Genomic DNA, 17,225 nt, shown 5'->3' with positions numbered 1-17,225 from the left:
CCTCTACCTACCCTACCCCTCCCCTATTCCCCGCACCACTCCGGTCTAACCCATCTCACGTGCAGTTTTTTTGCAGTTTGCATTTTGCTTCCGCCTTTTGCCAAATGGAAATGGAAATGAAAATGGGAATGTATCTGGATGGAATTTGATTTAAGCTCCCGCTCTGACAGTTGACTTCAAGGTCGAGTAATTATTGTTAATGGGAATTAGCTGAGCGAAGCCCATGTGACCGGCCGGGTCTCAGGGAGGGAACGGAACTGCTGCGATCGTGCAGATTGACTGTCGGGGGAACGGAATAGAACGGAAAGGTGGAAACTGAACTAGAACAATTTTCGCTGCCACTTTGCACAGATTCATAATGAATTTCGTTCGATTGAAGTGTCTGACAGAGTAAAATGATTACGTATACCTTTAAGGTTCAGGATCTGTCATACGAGTACAGTACGAGGGTGGATTATAAAGAATAAAGTGTAACCAGGAGGAAAAAAGTGGTAGCAGTTTAAGCGCCAATTGATGAATTTGTTCCATGGAATTTTCAATTATTAGAAATGACTGCAGGTTCTTAAAAATAGTATTTTTCGAAAAAACTAATTTATGTAGCGATATGATATGGGGATAATTATTAATAATTTAAAAGTAAAGCTTCTTGTTAGTAAAACTAAAACACAGCAAAATAGTAGTAGTTTCGGCAAATAAATATTTGCCAGAAAGTCGGGGGATTATTGCGGTATTTGTTTAATTCCGCTTAGATAACTCTAATCTGCGACGGTTACCGTATTCGTCGTGATTCATGGAAGATTCGTGTACGATAGAACTTTCAGACAGTTCAAGCAACTTCTCAAGGCAAATGGGACAAGTGCTGAACTTTCTCAGTGACACACAACCCAGCCACAAGCGAAGCAAGCAAACAACATTTTCGAGCTTTTGTTAGATAATAATTTGCTTTGCCCCGACAAAAAGAACTGGAACCCACCCCCAACCAGCATACTAATATTTACTTTTATAATATTTTTATATGATTATAGAATCTTCTAAAATTATTTCGTTTTGTCTCTAGGCTCGCTTTCGTGATACAAACACGCGTGGCTAGGGATTACATTTTATTCTGTTTTCTGGCAGCAGCTGTTGGAAGCTCTTAATTTTTTTTATAATTTTTTTATAAGAGATGTACCATAAACCATTTTATTTGCATGGCTAGTCAAAGATCTTGAACTCTATTTGGTGGTGGCTTACGTGGATTTGCGTTGTGCTCTGTGGTATATATTACTCTGTGGAGTCCTCTCTTAAAAACAATTGCCTTCCCTCAACGACGAAGCGCCCTCAATTAGCACCTCTCGCTGTGATCTTTCGCAAATCGAATCAGAAATCAAAAAATGAAGAGCGTGATTAAGTTTCCTTTGGAATTGACATATTAACTAGATTTATTAGCGTATGGCCTAGAATTTCCAGCTCACACAATAGAAACACACACGGAAACCTCTTCTCCAGACACATCCATTCCGTTGATTCGACTTGATAATCTCTGTTCCAACCAGTTAACGTCAGTGCGTGCTAATCGAAATGTTTAACCATCAAACAAACGAAAACAACACGAAAACAGCCGCTCCATGTCATGTGGACTATGACTATGGCACGAAATTGGCCAAAACACAATACTCAATCATCTGACTGGGCTGGGAATAGACTCAACAGGCTCTCTTATTACTACATAAGACCATTAAAAAGAGAGTTAATATGCACATATTTCTGAGGAGCATAAACTCTTGTTTGTTGCAATAAATAATAATTAAGAGATGTCGGACCTCGACTAGTAATCTAATTATAGTTCTAATAAACTTCCTACTTCCTTCCTGTATAACGCATTCCTAATGCAATTTAACGTTTCGCTTCGGTTCGTGATACCTATCGAGATTTACGACAACATAGACTTATAGTTCTAGAACTCAGGTGGGCCTCGCAGACCAACATCACCATACAAAAATATTTAATGACGAGCTTCAATACATTTATTTATTTGAAATATAACTCTAATTTATAATACTACTTAAATGTAGATTATTCTTCATAAAAAATTACTTGCTGTATATGTATATGCTTAAATTGATCAGGGGGGATTTAGATAGCCCTGACTTGCTGAGCCGCCTAATCTTCGTTGTGCTTTACACTTCTTTTCCTTCCGCTTTTCAGGTCGTATTATTTCTTTCATGAGCCATTTAGGCTATTATCCCCGGAATAAAATTCGTTGCATCTCCTTAAAGCTATTCCCAATTTGAATAATAAACTAACATACCTTTTCCTTAAATATGTAGTATTATTATTATTTGTAGTTTTTACGTAATTGTATGTAATTAGTTCAGTTTAGTTTTAGTTGTCGCGATCATTAGTCTGTTATCGAATGGACAGAAGATATCCTCAATTCTGGTAGGGATCCGTGCGTAACAGGTTCCTGCTTGGTATTGCTTGGGCTACTTGATGGTCACGTCAAGGTCCCAATATACATATGTTATGAATTCTCGAACACACCCAAAATGATTGTCTCAAAATTGAATGCACCTCTCATACTGGGGAATATAGTATAGCAGTTTTATTTAATTTAAAAAATAAATAATTCTGTTCAATGGTCAAATCTGGGAATTGGTCTTTTCTTTTTTGTTGTCCACATTTATTTATTCATCAAAATCATTTCATATACTTTAAAAATTGAAGCCTGCACCGCATTGTAGATGCTCTATGCGATGAAAACGCGCTCAACAAAACAACATTTCTTTCAGACCCCGTCGGAGCCGACCTAAAGTTCTGAGGCTCCCTCAATGCTCCCTATTCAAATTCAAATAATTCGTAGCACACAACTTGGGCATAATAAAAATGCCATAAATCTGTGCCCCAAAGATCGTCTTCAAATGGCCAGCTGAGCTGCCTCACAAAATATACAAAAATTCGAGCAATTTAATTTGTTTTGCTGTAGATTTTTTCGCATAAACTGAAACGAACGATGCATTTAGTTTCAAGTGTCAGGCTCTTAAATTTAGGAAACAGCAATATAGTTTGGATTGGGTGGTGCTATAAATGGTCAAATGTTGGGTAAAGCAAACAGACCAGACATCGGCTCGCATACGAAATACCCGAATACCGAGTAACATAGTCCCGAGATCTTAATACGCATGTCAGATGTGGCGTTTAAACCTATGTAAATATGTCTACCATCCAATAAATTACGGAATCTAGGGGAAGAATTTGGTAATAATGGTAATATTGTATATTTTAAATATATCTGTATCTGTATAAGTATTTATATGTAGAATTTGATTTAAGTTAACACTAGCAATGTACAGGCTACACAATTTACTTGCTTTAATCGGTATTTACGCTACACTTTAATCGGTAACAGTAAGTAGGGGAATATTGGAGTGGAAAGGAAACAAAGTAGTACAAATTCGGAACTCAGGAAAACGAAACGCACTCGCACACATTAAAGCCTTACATAGCACATTTGCATATAATGTAGTGTGTATGTATGAATGTTATATATATGTAAAAACAACAACATTTCTCTTTAAGCCTATTGAACAATACATCTTGCCTATGTATGTGTTTATAAATATAATAAAAATATATGTACTCGTTTATGTATTGTATGGATACGAAATATCTACATACATGCCAACATAGTATGTATGTATGTAGGTAACAACAAAACCAAGGGAACCAAAGGAGTGCTGGAAAAATCTATGATTGGATTGGATTGGAGAAGGGATTAATAGGGGGATTACGGGGATCGGATCAATCTATTAACATGGCCGAGTCTAGTCTCGTCAGCTAGTTAGGCGACTGAGGCTACCCCTTGACTATTTAACGTTCACTATATTAAATACTGGACCGATGCGCATGAACACGCGCCTAAGGACACTTCTCAGTTCGGGCTTAAGGTCGAAGCACATCATCTCGCACAGCAGGCTGTAGTAGTTGGATACGTGCGTAGCGAACTGAAAGAGAGAAACAAACATCAATGAATATTTGGGGATAGAAAACTCGAAAGCAGGACTCACCCTTGCATCGGTCATCTTGAGGAGGCGCGTCAGGATGAGCAGCAGCAACGATGTCCAGGCATCGCGATGCGCTTCGCTCTGAAGGCTCAGGTAGTAGGCCAGCGCCTCCTTGCACACCTGCACCAGCTCCTGCTCTATGCCCGGCCAATCGCTGCGCCGGTTCTCGTCGCCATACATCTTGAAGAAGATGCGCAGCACGCAGGCCAGTGAGGAGGTCTCCTGCTTGAGCAGGTTGGGCTTCACCGAACCCTTGAAGCCGGCTCGCCACAGCAGACTGCGCTGATCCTGGTCGGCATTGAAGCGTTTGGCGAAGCGATGCGACTGCGTCAGACAATCGGCCAGGGTCAATAGCTGGCGTGTCCTGAGGTAACCATACATGCCCTGCTCCTCCCGCTGGCAGTCAAGCAGCTGCGACTGGGATCCGCTCCTTCCGCCCGTTAGGTCGGCGGCTGCCTGTGCCAGAGTCTCTGCATCCTCCTTCCGTGAGGTGGCCGGAAAGAAGACAATATTGTCCATGGTCTGGATCAGCTCCAGCTGCACCACGCACCGGATGTGCAGAGCCTCGAAGTGGTTGTGCTCCTGAAGGGAGTTGGGGTGGCTGGAATGTTCCTTGGGTCGCCAGCTGAGCAGCTCCTGAGGCAGCGTGGCGTTGAAGATGTCCAGGATGCACTGGCACGTCTTGTCCCAGGTGACCTCGTTGAACTTGAACCCGTTCGAGATGACCAGGTTCTCCAGACAGTTGGTGCCCGAGCGCGCCAGCTGCTCGTTGCTCTGCTGGACGCACCAGTGCAGCTGGGCGAAGAGCTCCTCGAGCAGCAGATGGCCCAGCACATCGAAGTACTGGGTGAAGACGTCGATAATGGCGTATAGGGCGTGGTTGCAAGTGGTGGTCATCCACTCGGACTTCTCGGTGACGTGCTCCGGCAGCTTCATGTTATCGAATATGCGGAAGATCACGTTGAACAGATCCTTCCACCAGTTCGGCTTGAAGCTGTCGCCGTAGGTCTTCACGATCTCAAAGAGCACGGTCAGAGCGCGCGTGCGCACGTCCAGCTTGCAGCGATTCACCACGCAGGAGAGCGAGAAGAGCATGGGGAACCATCCGCGCACCCACACCCGATCCTCCTCGGCCACCGAAGCGTCGTTCTCCATGCCCGCGTGCTCGGCAAACAGCTGGGGGGCCTCGTGCACGCACTGGGCGCAGTTGCGCACCAGCCGAATAGCCTCCATGCTGGTGTCCGGGAAGCGGGCGGTGGCAAACTCCGACAGGCACTTGACGGCGTCCTGGAAAGAGTCCACCATGACGGCGAACTGGCGGTGGTACAGATCCCCGATGATCTTGCCCGTGGTCTGAAAGGCCAGCTCGACAATGGGCTCCTCGTGGTCGCCGGCCGCCAGGTGGAATATGCTGAAGATGTTCTTCCAGCCGGAGCGAATGTTGTGGGCCTGCGAGTTGACCATTTGGGCTATGCACCGCACCACCATGTCGCGGATGGCGGGCGAGGCGTTTTTCTTCATGATGTGCTCGAAGGGGCGCAGAAAGTCCTTCTGGAAGCGGAAGTTGCTGAACTCCCCCTTCTCCATAAACTTCATGGACAGCTGGCGCAGCGAGTCGAGGGCAAAGAAGGAAATCTCCTCGTTGCTGTTGCAGCCGACGGCATTGAAGTGCTCGCCGAGCACCTGCCAGATGCGCGACCACTGCAGACGGATGCGCTCCATGTTGTAGTAGCTGATCTCAACGATCTTCTGCAGGGAGAACATGCGGGGCTGCGGCTGCTGCAGCTCGTCCACCGACACCTGGCACAGGGCCTTCACAAAGTCGACAATGGCATCGCCATCCAGCCGCATGGATCCCGTGAAGATGCGGTCGACAGCCACCACAACGCTCTGGCTGCTCGTCTCCCCGATGTGCTCCTTCACGCTGGGGTTCAGCGAGTCCTTCAACGTGGTCTGGGCCCCAGACAGGAACTGCGGTCGCACCCCCGTGCCAATCAGCTGGGCCAGTTCCAGCTGGCTGATGCACTTGACAATGTCCAGCCAGCTGCTTCCGAGATAGTTGCCGTCCGTGTGTGCCACCATGATGAGGGTCTTGATGGTGTCTATGTTCTTGGCCTTCATCTCGTTGATGGGCGAGTTGGCGTTTAGCAGAGTGAACCTGGCCAGGGCCTGCACGTAGGCATCTCGCTCCAGGGACATGTGAAAGATGCAGGCTATCCTGATGGCGCACCGGATGCCGTCCAGGCACAGGGTGGCTATCTCCGGGTCGTCGCAGTCCTGCAGACCCACGGAGAAGGCGGCCAAGAAGGGGGTCCAGGCCATCTTGAACATGGGACGCACGTGCTCCAGGTGCTTGGCCGATGTGAAGGGCGACTTGACGTGCGAGACGGACTGCATGAGGTTGGTGGCCGTCAGTGAGATGACCTCCATCTCCATGTTCCAGAGCAGTTTGCGCCGCTTCTCGGTGATGAACGGTTGCTTGCCACTGGGCTTGGGCTGCAGCATGCCCGAGTTGTTCTTCATCTTGATCTCGTGCTCGGCAATCTCGTCGTAGATGGAGGACAGATACTCCTCGGGCAGGTCTGCCTTGCTGTCGCTGATCCCTCGGTTCATTTTGATGTACTGCTCCTTGGTCATCTTGTGCTTGACCTGCGGCGAGTGCAGGTCCGTCGTCAGCATGATAATGCTGAAGGCCAGCACGTACACCGTGTCGGCGCTCTGGAACAGCTGGTTCTGCGGATTGCACTCGCAGTATCTGCTGGCGAATTTCTCCATCAGGCGGTCGATCTTCTGCGCCTCGCCCGGCAGCCGAAACTCCTCGAGAAGTATCCTCAGGGCGGCCACCACCTCCATTTGGCGGAAGTTGAAGGCATCGATGTAGGCGCACATCACCTCCTTCGAATGGTCATCGTTCTCGCCCAGATAGTTGCCGATGACGGTCTTGTCCAGGCGCTCATCGTCGTGCAGCCACCTGGCAATGTCCGTGCAGGTGGCTCCCAGCAGCTGCTTCTCCTGCAGGAACTGCACTCCCTTCTTGGGCTTCCGGTTGAATAGCTCAATGCCAGTTTCCATCACCTCCTTGCGCATCTTGCGCTCCTCCAGTGCTTCTGGCAGATCCTGAAGCTGCTCCTGGTTGGAGTTGAGGCTGTGGCTGGAGCCACTATACGCGGTCTGTATGGTGTTGTCCGCCGAATGGTCCTCTGTCGCCGTCGGGGACTGCACCTGCAGGGCCGGGATGGGCATGTTTGGGTTTACATACAGATCCTTGCTCCACTCCACCATGCACTTGAGTATGGAGACGAGGCACTCTAGGCCCCGAATGCGCATGGACTTCTCCTGCATGGGATTGGCCCCCAGCTCGAGGGCCTGCCGGCCCTGGGCAATCTTGGACAGGTCGTTGACCAGCCGCTCGAACAGATTGGCCGCCGAGAAATCACAGTCATAGTTCACGTAGATATCCACCACAGATTGGGCGTCGGCACAGATGCGCGTCAGCGCCTGGATGACCATCCACTTGTGCTCGAAGCTGCTGGAGTTCGCCTCCAGAATGTTGAGGAATATCTCCTTGAAGAAGACCTCGATCTGCCGCTTCAAGTGCACCTTGAAATTGGACAGTAAGGCCACGAAGATCGACAGCGACAGCTCAAACACCTCGGGCACCAGACTGACCCCATTGTTGGATAGAGCCACGCACAGATACTGCTTGATAGCCATGATGAACATCTCATTGGAGCGGAAGACGGGCCCGGCATTCTGCAGTATCAGAAGCAGCAAATGCAGCGACAGCACCTTGGAGCGCAGCTCGTGCGACTTTGGATCAGGATGCCCGTCCGGCAGGGGCTTCATCGAGAGCTTGCACAACGATCGAAACACCAGAAAGGCATCCTTCTGCAGAATGTGGGTGAACTTGGCCGTGACGACGGCATCGTTCTCGTTGTGCAGCTCAATCTCAACGCTGTCCGGATCCGAATGCGACGAGGAGTCGTTGCCGTTCACAATCGCCTCCACCTCGGGGGCGTCCTGATCTTTCATGGCCTCATTGTAGGCAGCTGCAAAACAAATGAATATTATGTATTGTTATTCAATAACCAATGTACAATAATTGTGATTGATTGACTGATAAGCAGCCATACAGAAGGTTCTCATAAGTGCCTGCTTGTCAATTCATAGTTGCTACACACCTGATATGATCTCAGCCAGCAGCTCCGAGGCAATGACTTCGTCAGTATCCGCCAGCGTGTCATCCCCATTGCAGTCTTCGGATGCCGAGTGGATGCTGCCGTTCGTAGGCGGGGGCGGGGGCACCTCGTACACCTGGTTCTCCATGCGGGCAAATATGACATTCAGCATTTGGGTGAGAGTCGCACGCGCTGTCGTCTGATTGACTAGGTTCTTGCTGGAAAGATAGATGTCGTAGCAGGTGCGCACTGCCTGGAGGAGTGTGAACTCGTGGATCTCGACATGTTGGGAGGTGACCACAGTGAGCAGAGCCTTGATGATCTGCAGCTGGACGCCCTCGTCCGTCTGGGGTCCGCTAAAGCAGCCGTATATGGTGATGACAATGCGATCGATGAGCAGGTGGCCGGGGTTGGCTGAGTCCTGGATGGAGCCTGTCAGATGTCCGTAAGCAATCAGCTTTTGCAGGCAGTCCAGGGCTGTTACCACAATCCTCGGCGAACGACTCTTGCAGGCCAGCTCAAAGGGCAGAAAGTAGGTCTCGGCATTGATGATGCTGGCCGCATCGTTCTTTGGCAACGGTAGGGCCGCGCAAGGCAGCTCATTGCCCTCGGCAATCTGGCCGGCGCTGATCAGCTCCGCCTTGATCTGCTCGAGTGCCGAGTCGCAGGACTTCTTCAGCTGCGAGTGGTGGGAGCGCCGTATGTCCTTGTCGGCAAGGATTTTCTCTAGAGCACGCACAATAAACATTTCCTTGGTTTTCGTGGAGTTATTTTGCATATTGTGCATATGCAACTCCCAAGGTCGACCTTTATGTTGTTATCCCGAGTTCTCCAAGTGGCCCTCTTCTTGCTGCCTCTGCTGCTGCTCTCGCCCTGGCTATAGCTTTCTGTGTGCTGTGTGTTTTCAGCAACTTTCGCTGCTGGCTGGTCAGCGTCAGTTGTCTGATGTCGACTCTCGGCACGCTGCGTGTTATTTGTGTGTTTTATGCAGGTGCATATTGAAATGTTTCACTTTTTATTCCACATAAAAAACGTCATCAATATGCGACAAATTAGAGGTGCACTATCGATAGTATCGATATTTTACTGCTAGCCTCTACTATCGACGGTTTGGCGACTATCATGATAGTATCGAGCTACAGTCGTTGCGCTTTTGATATGTTTGGATTGGCTGCTATAAAATACAAAGACACATTTGTAAACAAATCGACAGGTGGCATCTAATTTTTACAATGGACAAGTTCCTAAAAGGTTTCAATGGTTTTTTAATAATTATTTGAGCCCGAACTATCACGATAGAATCGATTGTTTTTTCAAAACATTCAGCGTTGATATTCCTCGATTTTGATATTCCGTTTAATATTACTAGCTAGCTGGGAATCTCAGCCCTAAACAAATAATTTGATCCGATAGATACATAAATTGGCAAGTTTTCAGAAGTCCTTTTTATTGGATTATTTACATATTAAGGTTCAAACAAAAACGGCCAAAGCATAAAACGTAAATGTTAACTAAATGTGATGTCATTGATGCCGTTCAACCAAGTTTAATCTATGCGTATTGATGTATTACAAGAGCAGACCAGAGGCAAGGCAACTTACCGCACGAACGTATAAATAATGGAACATAGTGCCCTGCAAGTTGAATGCAGCTATTACAAGTACCTTCCATTTCGGTACGGGTAGAAAAGTCTGCAAATATCAATACATTAATTAATTAAAATCAGCCAAACTGAGGGATATATGGGTACATACCATATGGGAAAGATGATACTCGTCTAATATTATTACAAACTTTTCATTTCGAAAATATGTGAGGCACGATACCAAATTGACCTTGCCGATTTTCACATCTGCTATGTGACTGGGGCTTTTAAGGTACTGGATCGCGTTCTTCAGATCGTTGGCGTTAAATTCCACTAGACTAAATGATTTGAAGAGGTAAAACATGGGACAAACGGGTCGGCGGTTTGTGTACTGGTCAGGTTTCTTCGGATATGCTAGTTTCTTCATCCGGCCAGGCTTTGCCGGTCGCAAAGGGCCCACAGCTTGTTGCTGGTCCTGGGATGACGCATTGCTGGTTGCAGCAGTGGCACTGGCTCCAGCCTTGCTCGTATTCATCTTGTCCTGTGCAGTGTAGTGCGTAGTCCTGGAAAGTCCTGTCAGTGGCTAGTCCTAGTAGCCGGTAGCCGGGTAGCGTCTCGTAGCGTCGCGTAGCGTCGGTTTTGCAGTTTTTGCAGCCCTAGCTATGCTATCGATACGAACACAATACCATCGATTGTTGTACGTCTAGGTCCAGTTTATGTCCTTACCAATCCTTAGCAGGAGCTATAGTTAAAGAAAGACTTCTATAGTTATAGCCATCGTGTTTTTCAGATCTCATGAGATACATCTCAATTCCAATTTATATAAATATAATTTATAAATTTATATCGATACTATCGTTTCGGCAACGATCCAGCCCTAGTGAAAGATCCGTTATGATATGTGTGTTTGTGTGAGTGTGGACGCGGCGCGCCAAAAGCGCTTACGCTAGCTTATTTTCTGAAACTAACTACGTACAGCAACTACGTAAAGTAACGTTAACTTAGTAACTATCTAGTAACAGTAGTAACCTAACCTGTAGTTAAGTGGAGCAGCAGCCCGACATATGAGCATAGTTACGTGTGTGTATGTGTGTGTGCGTCCGCGAACGCACGCCAAATCGGCTTAAACTCTCTCACTTAAACTCGCTTAAACGCCTAAACTAACTAGGCACCGTGCAGTAACTACGTAACGTTAACTTAGTTAGTAACGATATAGTACCAGTAAATAACTTACCTGTAGTTAAGTGGAGCAACAGCCGGAGCATCCCATTTTGAGCATATACGTGTGTGTGTGTGTGGACGCGACGCACCAATAGCTGTAATAATGAGTAAAAACAGGAAAACAAGAGAGAAAAAAAAGGACAAGGCCGCCGATATCCCAAACCCCAAATCTTCGGTGAACAGCAACGGTCCCCACAGGCTCCAAGCGGCTTTGGGATGTCCCCACCAAAAGTCCGACAGTCCCACGGAGACGGCGAGCAGTAGCAGCAGCAGCGGTTTCTCTTCCAGGGACAGCAGAGACCAACATCGGCAGGATACGGATAAGTCGCAAACCAGCGCCATTGCCAAGCGGGATACCTTCGCATCGCAGCAGCAGCAGCAGGCGGCCCTCTCGCAGGAGACTGTAGTGAATCGCTCCAGACTGGCCATTGAGGCAGCAACGAGGCGCTATGGGGCGTCAGACTATGCGCCACATCCCACAGGGATAGTGTTGCGACGCGTGGGCTACTACACGATACCCTCGCTGGATGATCTCAAGTCCTACCTGGCCGAGGATGGGTCCGGTGTGGTGCCCAATTTCACCATTGGACGCGAGGGCTATGGCACTGTGTTCTTTGCCATGGAAATGGACGTGGCTGGACTGAATCTGGATGAGATTGGTAAGTGATTGGGGAGGAGCCAGGCCAGACAAGCATCATCCGCCAAGAACTATTCTCGCTCTCTCTCTGCAGTTTACTTCCGTAACAAGGGGATCATCATTTATCCTGACGATGAGAAGAGGCCGCCTATCAACCAAGGCCTGAATCGTGAGGCACAAGTCACCCTCGAGCAGGTATGGCCCGTGGACAAGACCCAGCCTGTGCCTGTTGTGAAGGATGCGCAGCGTCTGATCGAAATGAATTGGGAGGGACATCTGCGTTGCGCCTGCTATGCAAACGATACGCGCTTCGTCGAGTATCGCCCAGAGACCGGCAGTTGGGTGTTTTGTGTGAAGCACTTCTCCAAGTACGGCCTGGACGAGGACGATAACAAGATGACGCTCCATTCGTTGCGGCCCAGCGTGTATCCGATGATATGCGGCACAAGGTTCCGCGGCCAGTGACACATCCGCGCGCACGCTCTTCTTCTTCGCGAATTCGTTCTTTGACATAAAACGAATGTGACTTCGTATTGTGGCGTTGCCAGACTCGTGCAATTCGTAGTTTCGGGCTGCCACCATGATATTTTTCTACCCGTTTCATTACCGATTAGCTTTGAACCGATCTGGCAGCCCTAAAAAAAAAGTAGGCAAAAAAGAAGAAGATAAATTTTCCACAAATAGTAAGAAAAAAACCCACTGCGTGTTACATTCGGCTTGCGGCTCGTGGGGCAACGCCGGCTAGCTCCCCCCAAAAGGTGGGTCCCCCCTTCCCCCCCAAAAGTAAGCAAAGTAATTGAGATTTCGACTTCTCGGCATCAATTCAAACAAAAAAAACTACAATAGACTGCAAGACAAACAAAAAGAACCAAACAAATAGACGGCTGTCAAGGGGGTGAAGTCTAGGTGTTTCCACTTCGCGCGCCCACCCTACCTGTGGTCAAATATAACGTTCATTTTGGCCACCCTCTGCTGGAACGGCTGCGGCTGGTCTAATCCATGGCTTACGCCACGCGTCCTCCCTCTAAATTAATTTAGGCCTTCATCCTTTCAATATTCCTTAGTTTAATATATAATATAATACGACAAATACATCTCCTAACTATAAATTTTCTTCCTAGATAATAAACAATAATAATTTAAATAAATAACATAATAACAAAAAAAATACCAACTCACTTAACGACAGCACTCAAATAAATACCAACTGGATTAGGAGAATATACCTATGTGCGTAATGGGCGTTTTTATGCAGAATTAAATTGGGAAATGATTTACATTTCTTTTGGCCCTCCCGAGACTATCCTACCAAGAGCTCTTGTTAAGGGTCATAGGGGCAGATATAAACAAGGCCATCGACAACAAAAATGACCAAACAATATTTCACCAAAACGGTGGGCTTGTGAGACCCCGCGCCGCGCACAAGGGTTAATCCTACCATATGTTTTGTTTTGTGTCTATGTCGGGCAATGTTTGGCGTTTCACAAATCGGGTTTGTTTACGTTACGGTTCACTTAAACTATTAATAATAAATAACAATTAACACATATAATATGGGCAACACGATGAACAATACTAATACTGTCGGGCACATATGTGTCCGTAGCGGCTTGCGAGTGAGAATAGTGATCCCAAGGAAATATATATACGGTGGGCGATCGTGAGTGCAATGAACTTTGCGTGCCAATGTGAACGTGTAGTGTGTAAATGCGAGTGTAATCGTGAGTGCAAATCCTTAGGTGATCGTAGAGGTGGCTCCGGCAGAGTCCACAGGCTCGGACTACGTGTACCACTGCGTCTGCGGCACGGTCCTTGGTCACTCTAAGCGGATCGTTCGTTTGACCTGGTTAGGCATGCACCCCTCACAAATCTCGGCTTCATACACGGCACAAAATAACAGGCACGGAACGGACTCACAGTTAGATTTCGAAGGTTGGCTCGTCGGGCCCACTGCGGTCGATCCTCTCCAGAATTTCTCTCCCTCAGGTAAAATCACTGACCCGGCTGCGCTGGGCAATCTTCCGGGCCAGGCTATGGGAAATTTATCACGGATTACATTTTATTTAAATTCGAATTTTCACCACTCACTTTTTGAAAATTCCACTAATCGGGTTTAACCCCACTCGGCCTAGATTCTAGTTCTGCTATTAATTAGTACCTCTGCTTCGGATGACCAGCAATTCTTATGTCCACGTTTTAGATTTTTTTCACTCCTATTTAATCCCTTTCATGTATGCCTGCCTTTACCAATACACCTAACTAATCTTATCCTCTTCCTTCTTTTATTCAGTAACGGAATCTCGCTCTCACCGATACTGTCCTACATCATTTAGCCTCTTTGGAAAACCGATAGATGGCGCTTCGACTCAGCCCTGGACAATCTATCGCTGAGGTGGGACTGGAACACCACCACGAGTATGTCGACGGACCTTTGAAAGGACAACATACGCGTGGGCATGCCCACCGGATTAAGGGTTACTCTCGACCACATGCCGGCGTGCCTTCTTCTGCAGCGCCCAACGTAGGCCACACCCACATCCAACTAGAGCCTCAAGTCTTTTGCGTGGTAGACTCCAATGGGACGACCGTTGAGATCCTCCAGAGCATATGCGTTCCCTCCTACTGGCTTCACTACACGGCATCGGACGAACTTGCGCGCGAACTTGGCATTGAAGCATTTACCGAAGTCGCTTAGGACAAAATTACGGCGGAATACCTCTTGTCCAGGCTTCGCATAAAACACCCGAGCTCTCTGGTTGTACCTCAAGCTACTACGTTCGTACGCGTGATGCAGACTATCTCGAATCCTCTCCTGAATGAGTTGTCGCTTGTCCTGACTCTCTAGCAGAGATATGTCATGCTCGCCGATGGAACGCAAACGTTTCGCCAGCTTATAGCATGACCCATGCAAATACATTTGCTGTCCGAAGACCGCAAAGAACGGAGTCACGCCTGTCGCCTCATGAACTGAGTTCCTTATGGCCAACTCTATCTCCGGAAGATGTACGTCCCAGTCCCGGTGATCGTCCTCCAAATACATACGAATCGCGCTAAGAACAGTACGATTCACACGTTCGGCTGCGTTGCTTTGTGGAGAATACACTGGCGTCCTCAAATGGGTCACTCCAAACGCTTCAATCATCTCCCTGAACGTTTTGGAGATGAACTGAGCCCCATTGTCTGAGTGAATAGTCTCCGGCACCCCAAACTTATAAAAGACTTCATGGACGAGGAACGTCACTACATCCTTCGCTGTGGCCGCTTTCATGGTCTTCAGGAAAGTGAATTTCGAGAAGTGGTCAACCACAATGAATATCCACGCTTGACCATTCTTTGAACGCGGATATTTTCCTAAGAAATCGATGTACAGCTTTTGGAATGGACGCTCCGTGATCACCTCCTGTCCAATCCCAACCTGCATCCGGTAATTCTGCGCTTTCGACTCCTTGCAAACGTCACAACGTCGGATGTAATCGCGCACCTCCACAGCCATTTTCGGCCAATAAAATTGCCTACGCAGAAGGTGCAACGTTTTGGCAATACCACCGTGCGCCGTCTTTTCATCGAGATGCGCCTTGTCTATCAATGTGGCCGGCAGCGAACTCGGAACCCACAATTTCCAGACAGATCCCTCCAGTTGGTCATCTAACCTTTCAAAGCGCATGCGCTTGAATATCATTCCATCTACAATCTGAAGATCAGGTAAGCGTTCTTGATTCTCTCTGACTTCTTTCTTTAACTCCTGATATTCCTCAGACTCGAACTCCACCGTTTCGAAACCCAGAACACTGCTCGGATCCACTTCCAACTCTTCGATATTGCGGGACAATGTATCTGCCACTACATTATCCACTCCTTTTCGGTGTTCTATGCCGAAATCGAAGGCTTGCAATTGAAGAGACCACCGAGCTAAACGACCATCCAAGTTCTTCATCGTCATGAGCCATTTGAGACTGGCGTGGTCAGTAATGACTGTGAACGGCATAAGCTCGACATACGGACGGAACTTCAGAATCGCCATGAGAGCTGCCAGACACTCTTTCTCTGTCACAGAGTAGTTTATCTGGTGACAATTTAGCTTCGCCGAGAAGAATGCAATCGGCCTCTCGTTCTGCTCATCATCGCGTTGGAAGAGTACGGCTCCTACCCCATAATGCGACGCGTCGCACTGGATGTAAAAGTGCCGCTTGAAATCTGCGTGTACGAGGACAGGTGCAGAGGTAAGTGCAGCTTTCAGCTCTCCCATTGCTCGCTTTGCCTCATCCGTCAATCTAAATCTACCTTTTCCCGACTTTTTCAAGGCATCTGTAAGTGGAACGGCTAACTCTGCAAAGTTCTTCATAAAACGCCGATACCAACCCGCAGTACCCAAGAAACTACGCAATTCTCGGACAGATCGTGGCTCGGGAATGCGTAAAATAGCCGATACACGATCTGGATCCATCTTGAGCGTTCCTCCTCCCACTATAAAACCGAGGTATTTAATGTTTTTAAAGCAAAAATGAGATTTCCCTAACCCTATCGTCAAATTTGCCTTCCTTAGTCGCTCTGCAACCTGTAGGAGGATCTTCACGTGCTGTTCGAAGCTCTCGGATATAATCAGCAAGTCGTCGAGGTATGCATATACATTTGAACGCATCTCTACCGGAATAACCTTATCCACTAATCTACATAGGCGTTGTGCAGCGTTGCAAAGACCGAAGGGCATCATCCGGAACTGGTATAATGGTCTTCCTGGCACTGTGAAAGCAGTGTAGGCTCGGCTCGGCTCGTCCAGCTCGATTTGCCAAAATGCGAATTTTAAATCGACGCTGGAGATGTATATCGTCTGGTCGAGACGCGACAAAATTCCCTCGATGCTAGGCAGTGGATAGGCGTCCTTGATGGTCACCTTGTTGAGCTTTCGGGCATCGAGACAGAACCGATTTTTGCCCGGCCGTCGTACAACCGTAGTGCGGTTACTCCACGGGCTATCACTGTGCTCGATGACTCCTAAAGCCAACATCTTGTCCACCTCCACACAAACCACGTCCTGCATCGCTGGCGATAATGGATAATGTCGATCCTTTACAGGCTCGGCATTCTCCACAAGCTGGATTTTATGCGTCTCCATCGACGTCTTGCCCAGGCCTACCCCTTCAAATGTCAGAAATTCTGCCTTCACCTTATCCAAGGCGATCTTCTGCTCCTCCGACAACTCCCATTCCTCTTGCACAATTTCCTTCTCCGGTCCTTCTACATAGTGAGCGACTTGGTCAGCCATCACTTCTTCTACCAATCTGTGTGATGCACCTACAGGACATTCTCCCATCACCTCAGGAGCCAATGCAAAAGCCCGCCAAAAGTCTACACCCAAGTAAATTTCCTGCTCCAAGAACGGACATAAGAAAAAGGTTAATCTCTTTATCTCTCCCTTATACTCCACAGGCAATTCCACTCGACCAACGATTGCGCGATCTTCTCCATTTGCCACCTTAACTATGGACGAATATCGACGAGCCACTACACCCAGCTTCTCCAAGAACTCCTGGCCATTCTTGCCTAACATGCTGTGCGTAGCG

At 47.8% G+C, this 17,225-nt stretch overlaps 3 protein-coding genes across 4 annotated transcripts; 1 reads left to right on the top strand and 2 right to left on the bottom strand.

Annotated features, from left to right (window-relative positions):
* Nucleotides 1-3,213: 3,213 nt before the first annotated feature.
* Nucleotides 3,214-9,284, bottom strand: LOC111075816 (brefeldin A-inhibited guanine nucleotide-exchange protein 1). The gene is made up of 3 exons (XM_022369306.2): nucleotides 8,225-9,284; nucleotides 4,047-8,092; nucleotides 3,214-3,983 (listed from the first exon to the last, which is right to left on the bottom strand). Exons 1-3 carry the CDS (start codon nucleotides 9,006-9,008, stop codon nucleotides 3,846-3,848), a joined length of 4,968 nt encoding a protein of 1,655 aa, XP_022224998.2. The 5' UTR covers nucleotides 9,009-9,284; the 3' UTR covers nucleotides 3,214-3,845.
* A 375-nt stretch (nucleotides 9,285-9,659) lies between these two features.
* LOC111075798 lies at nucleotides 9,660-12,170 on the bottom strand. Of its 2 annotated transcripts, XR_005968245.1 has the most exons (3): nucleotides 11,041-12,170; nucleotides 9,976-10,548; nucleotides 9,660-9,912 (listed from the first exon to the last, which is right to left on the bottom strand). XR_005968245.1 is itself a non-coding variant. In XM_041595227.1 (2 exons), the coding sequence occupies exons 1-2, from the start codon at nucleotides 10,339-10,341 to the stop codon at nucleotides 9,790-9,792; spliced, it is 489 nt and encodes a 162-aa protein (XP_041451161.1). In that variant the 5' UTR covers nucleotides 10,342-10,467; the 3' UTR covers nucleotides 9,660-9,789. The 2 variants fall into 2 exon arrangements, 1 of the variants encoding a protein (XP_041451161.1); XM_041595227.1 differs by lacking the exon at nucleotides 11,041-12,170 and having other exon boundaries at nucleotides 9,976-10,467.
* On the top strand, nucleotides 10,752-12,361 carry LOC121404841 (nuclear pore complex protein Nup98-Nup96-like). The gene is made up of 2 exons (XM_041595226.1): nucleotides 10,752-11,686; nucleotides 11,759-12,361. The coding sequence occupies exons 1-2, from the start codon at nucleotides 11,131-11,133 to the stop codon at nucleotides 12,127-12,129; spliced, it is 927 nt and encodes a 308-aa protein (XP_041451160.1). The 5' UTR covers nucleotides 10,752-11,130; the 3' UTR covers nucleotides 12,130-12,361.
* Nucleotides 12,362-17,225: the final 4,864 nt, after the last annotated feature.

The sequence above is a fragment of the Drosophila obscura genome, unplaced genomic scaffold (assembly GCF_018151105.1).
Source record: "Drosophila obscura isolate BZ-5 IFL unplaced genomic scaffold, ASM1815110v1 contig_46, whole genome shotgun sequence".
In the NCBI taxonomy this organism is placed as follows: domain Eukaryota; kingdom Metazoa; phylum Arthropoda; class Insecta; order Diptera; family Drosophilidae; genus Drosophila; species Drosophila obscura.
This window is presented reverse-complemented; position numbering and strand designations above follow the sequence as displayed.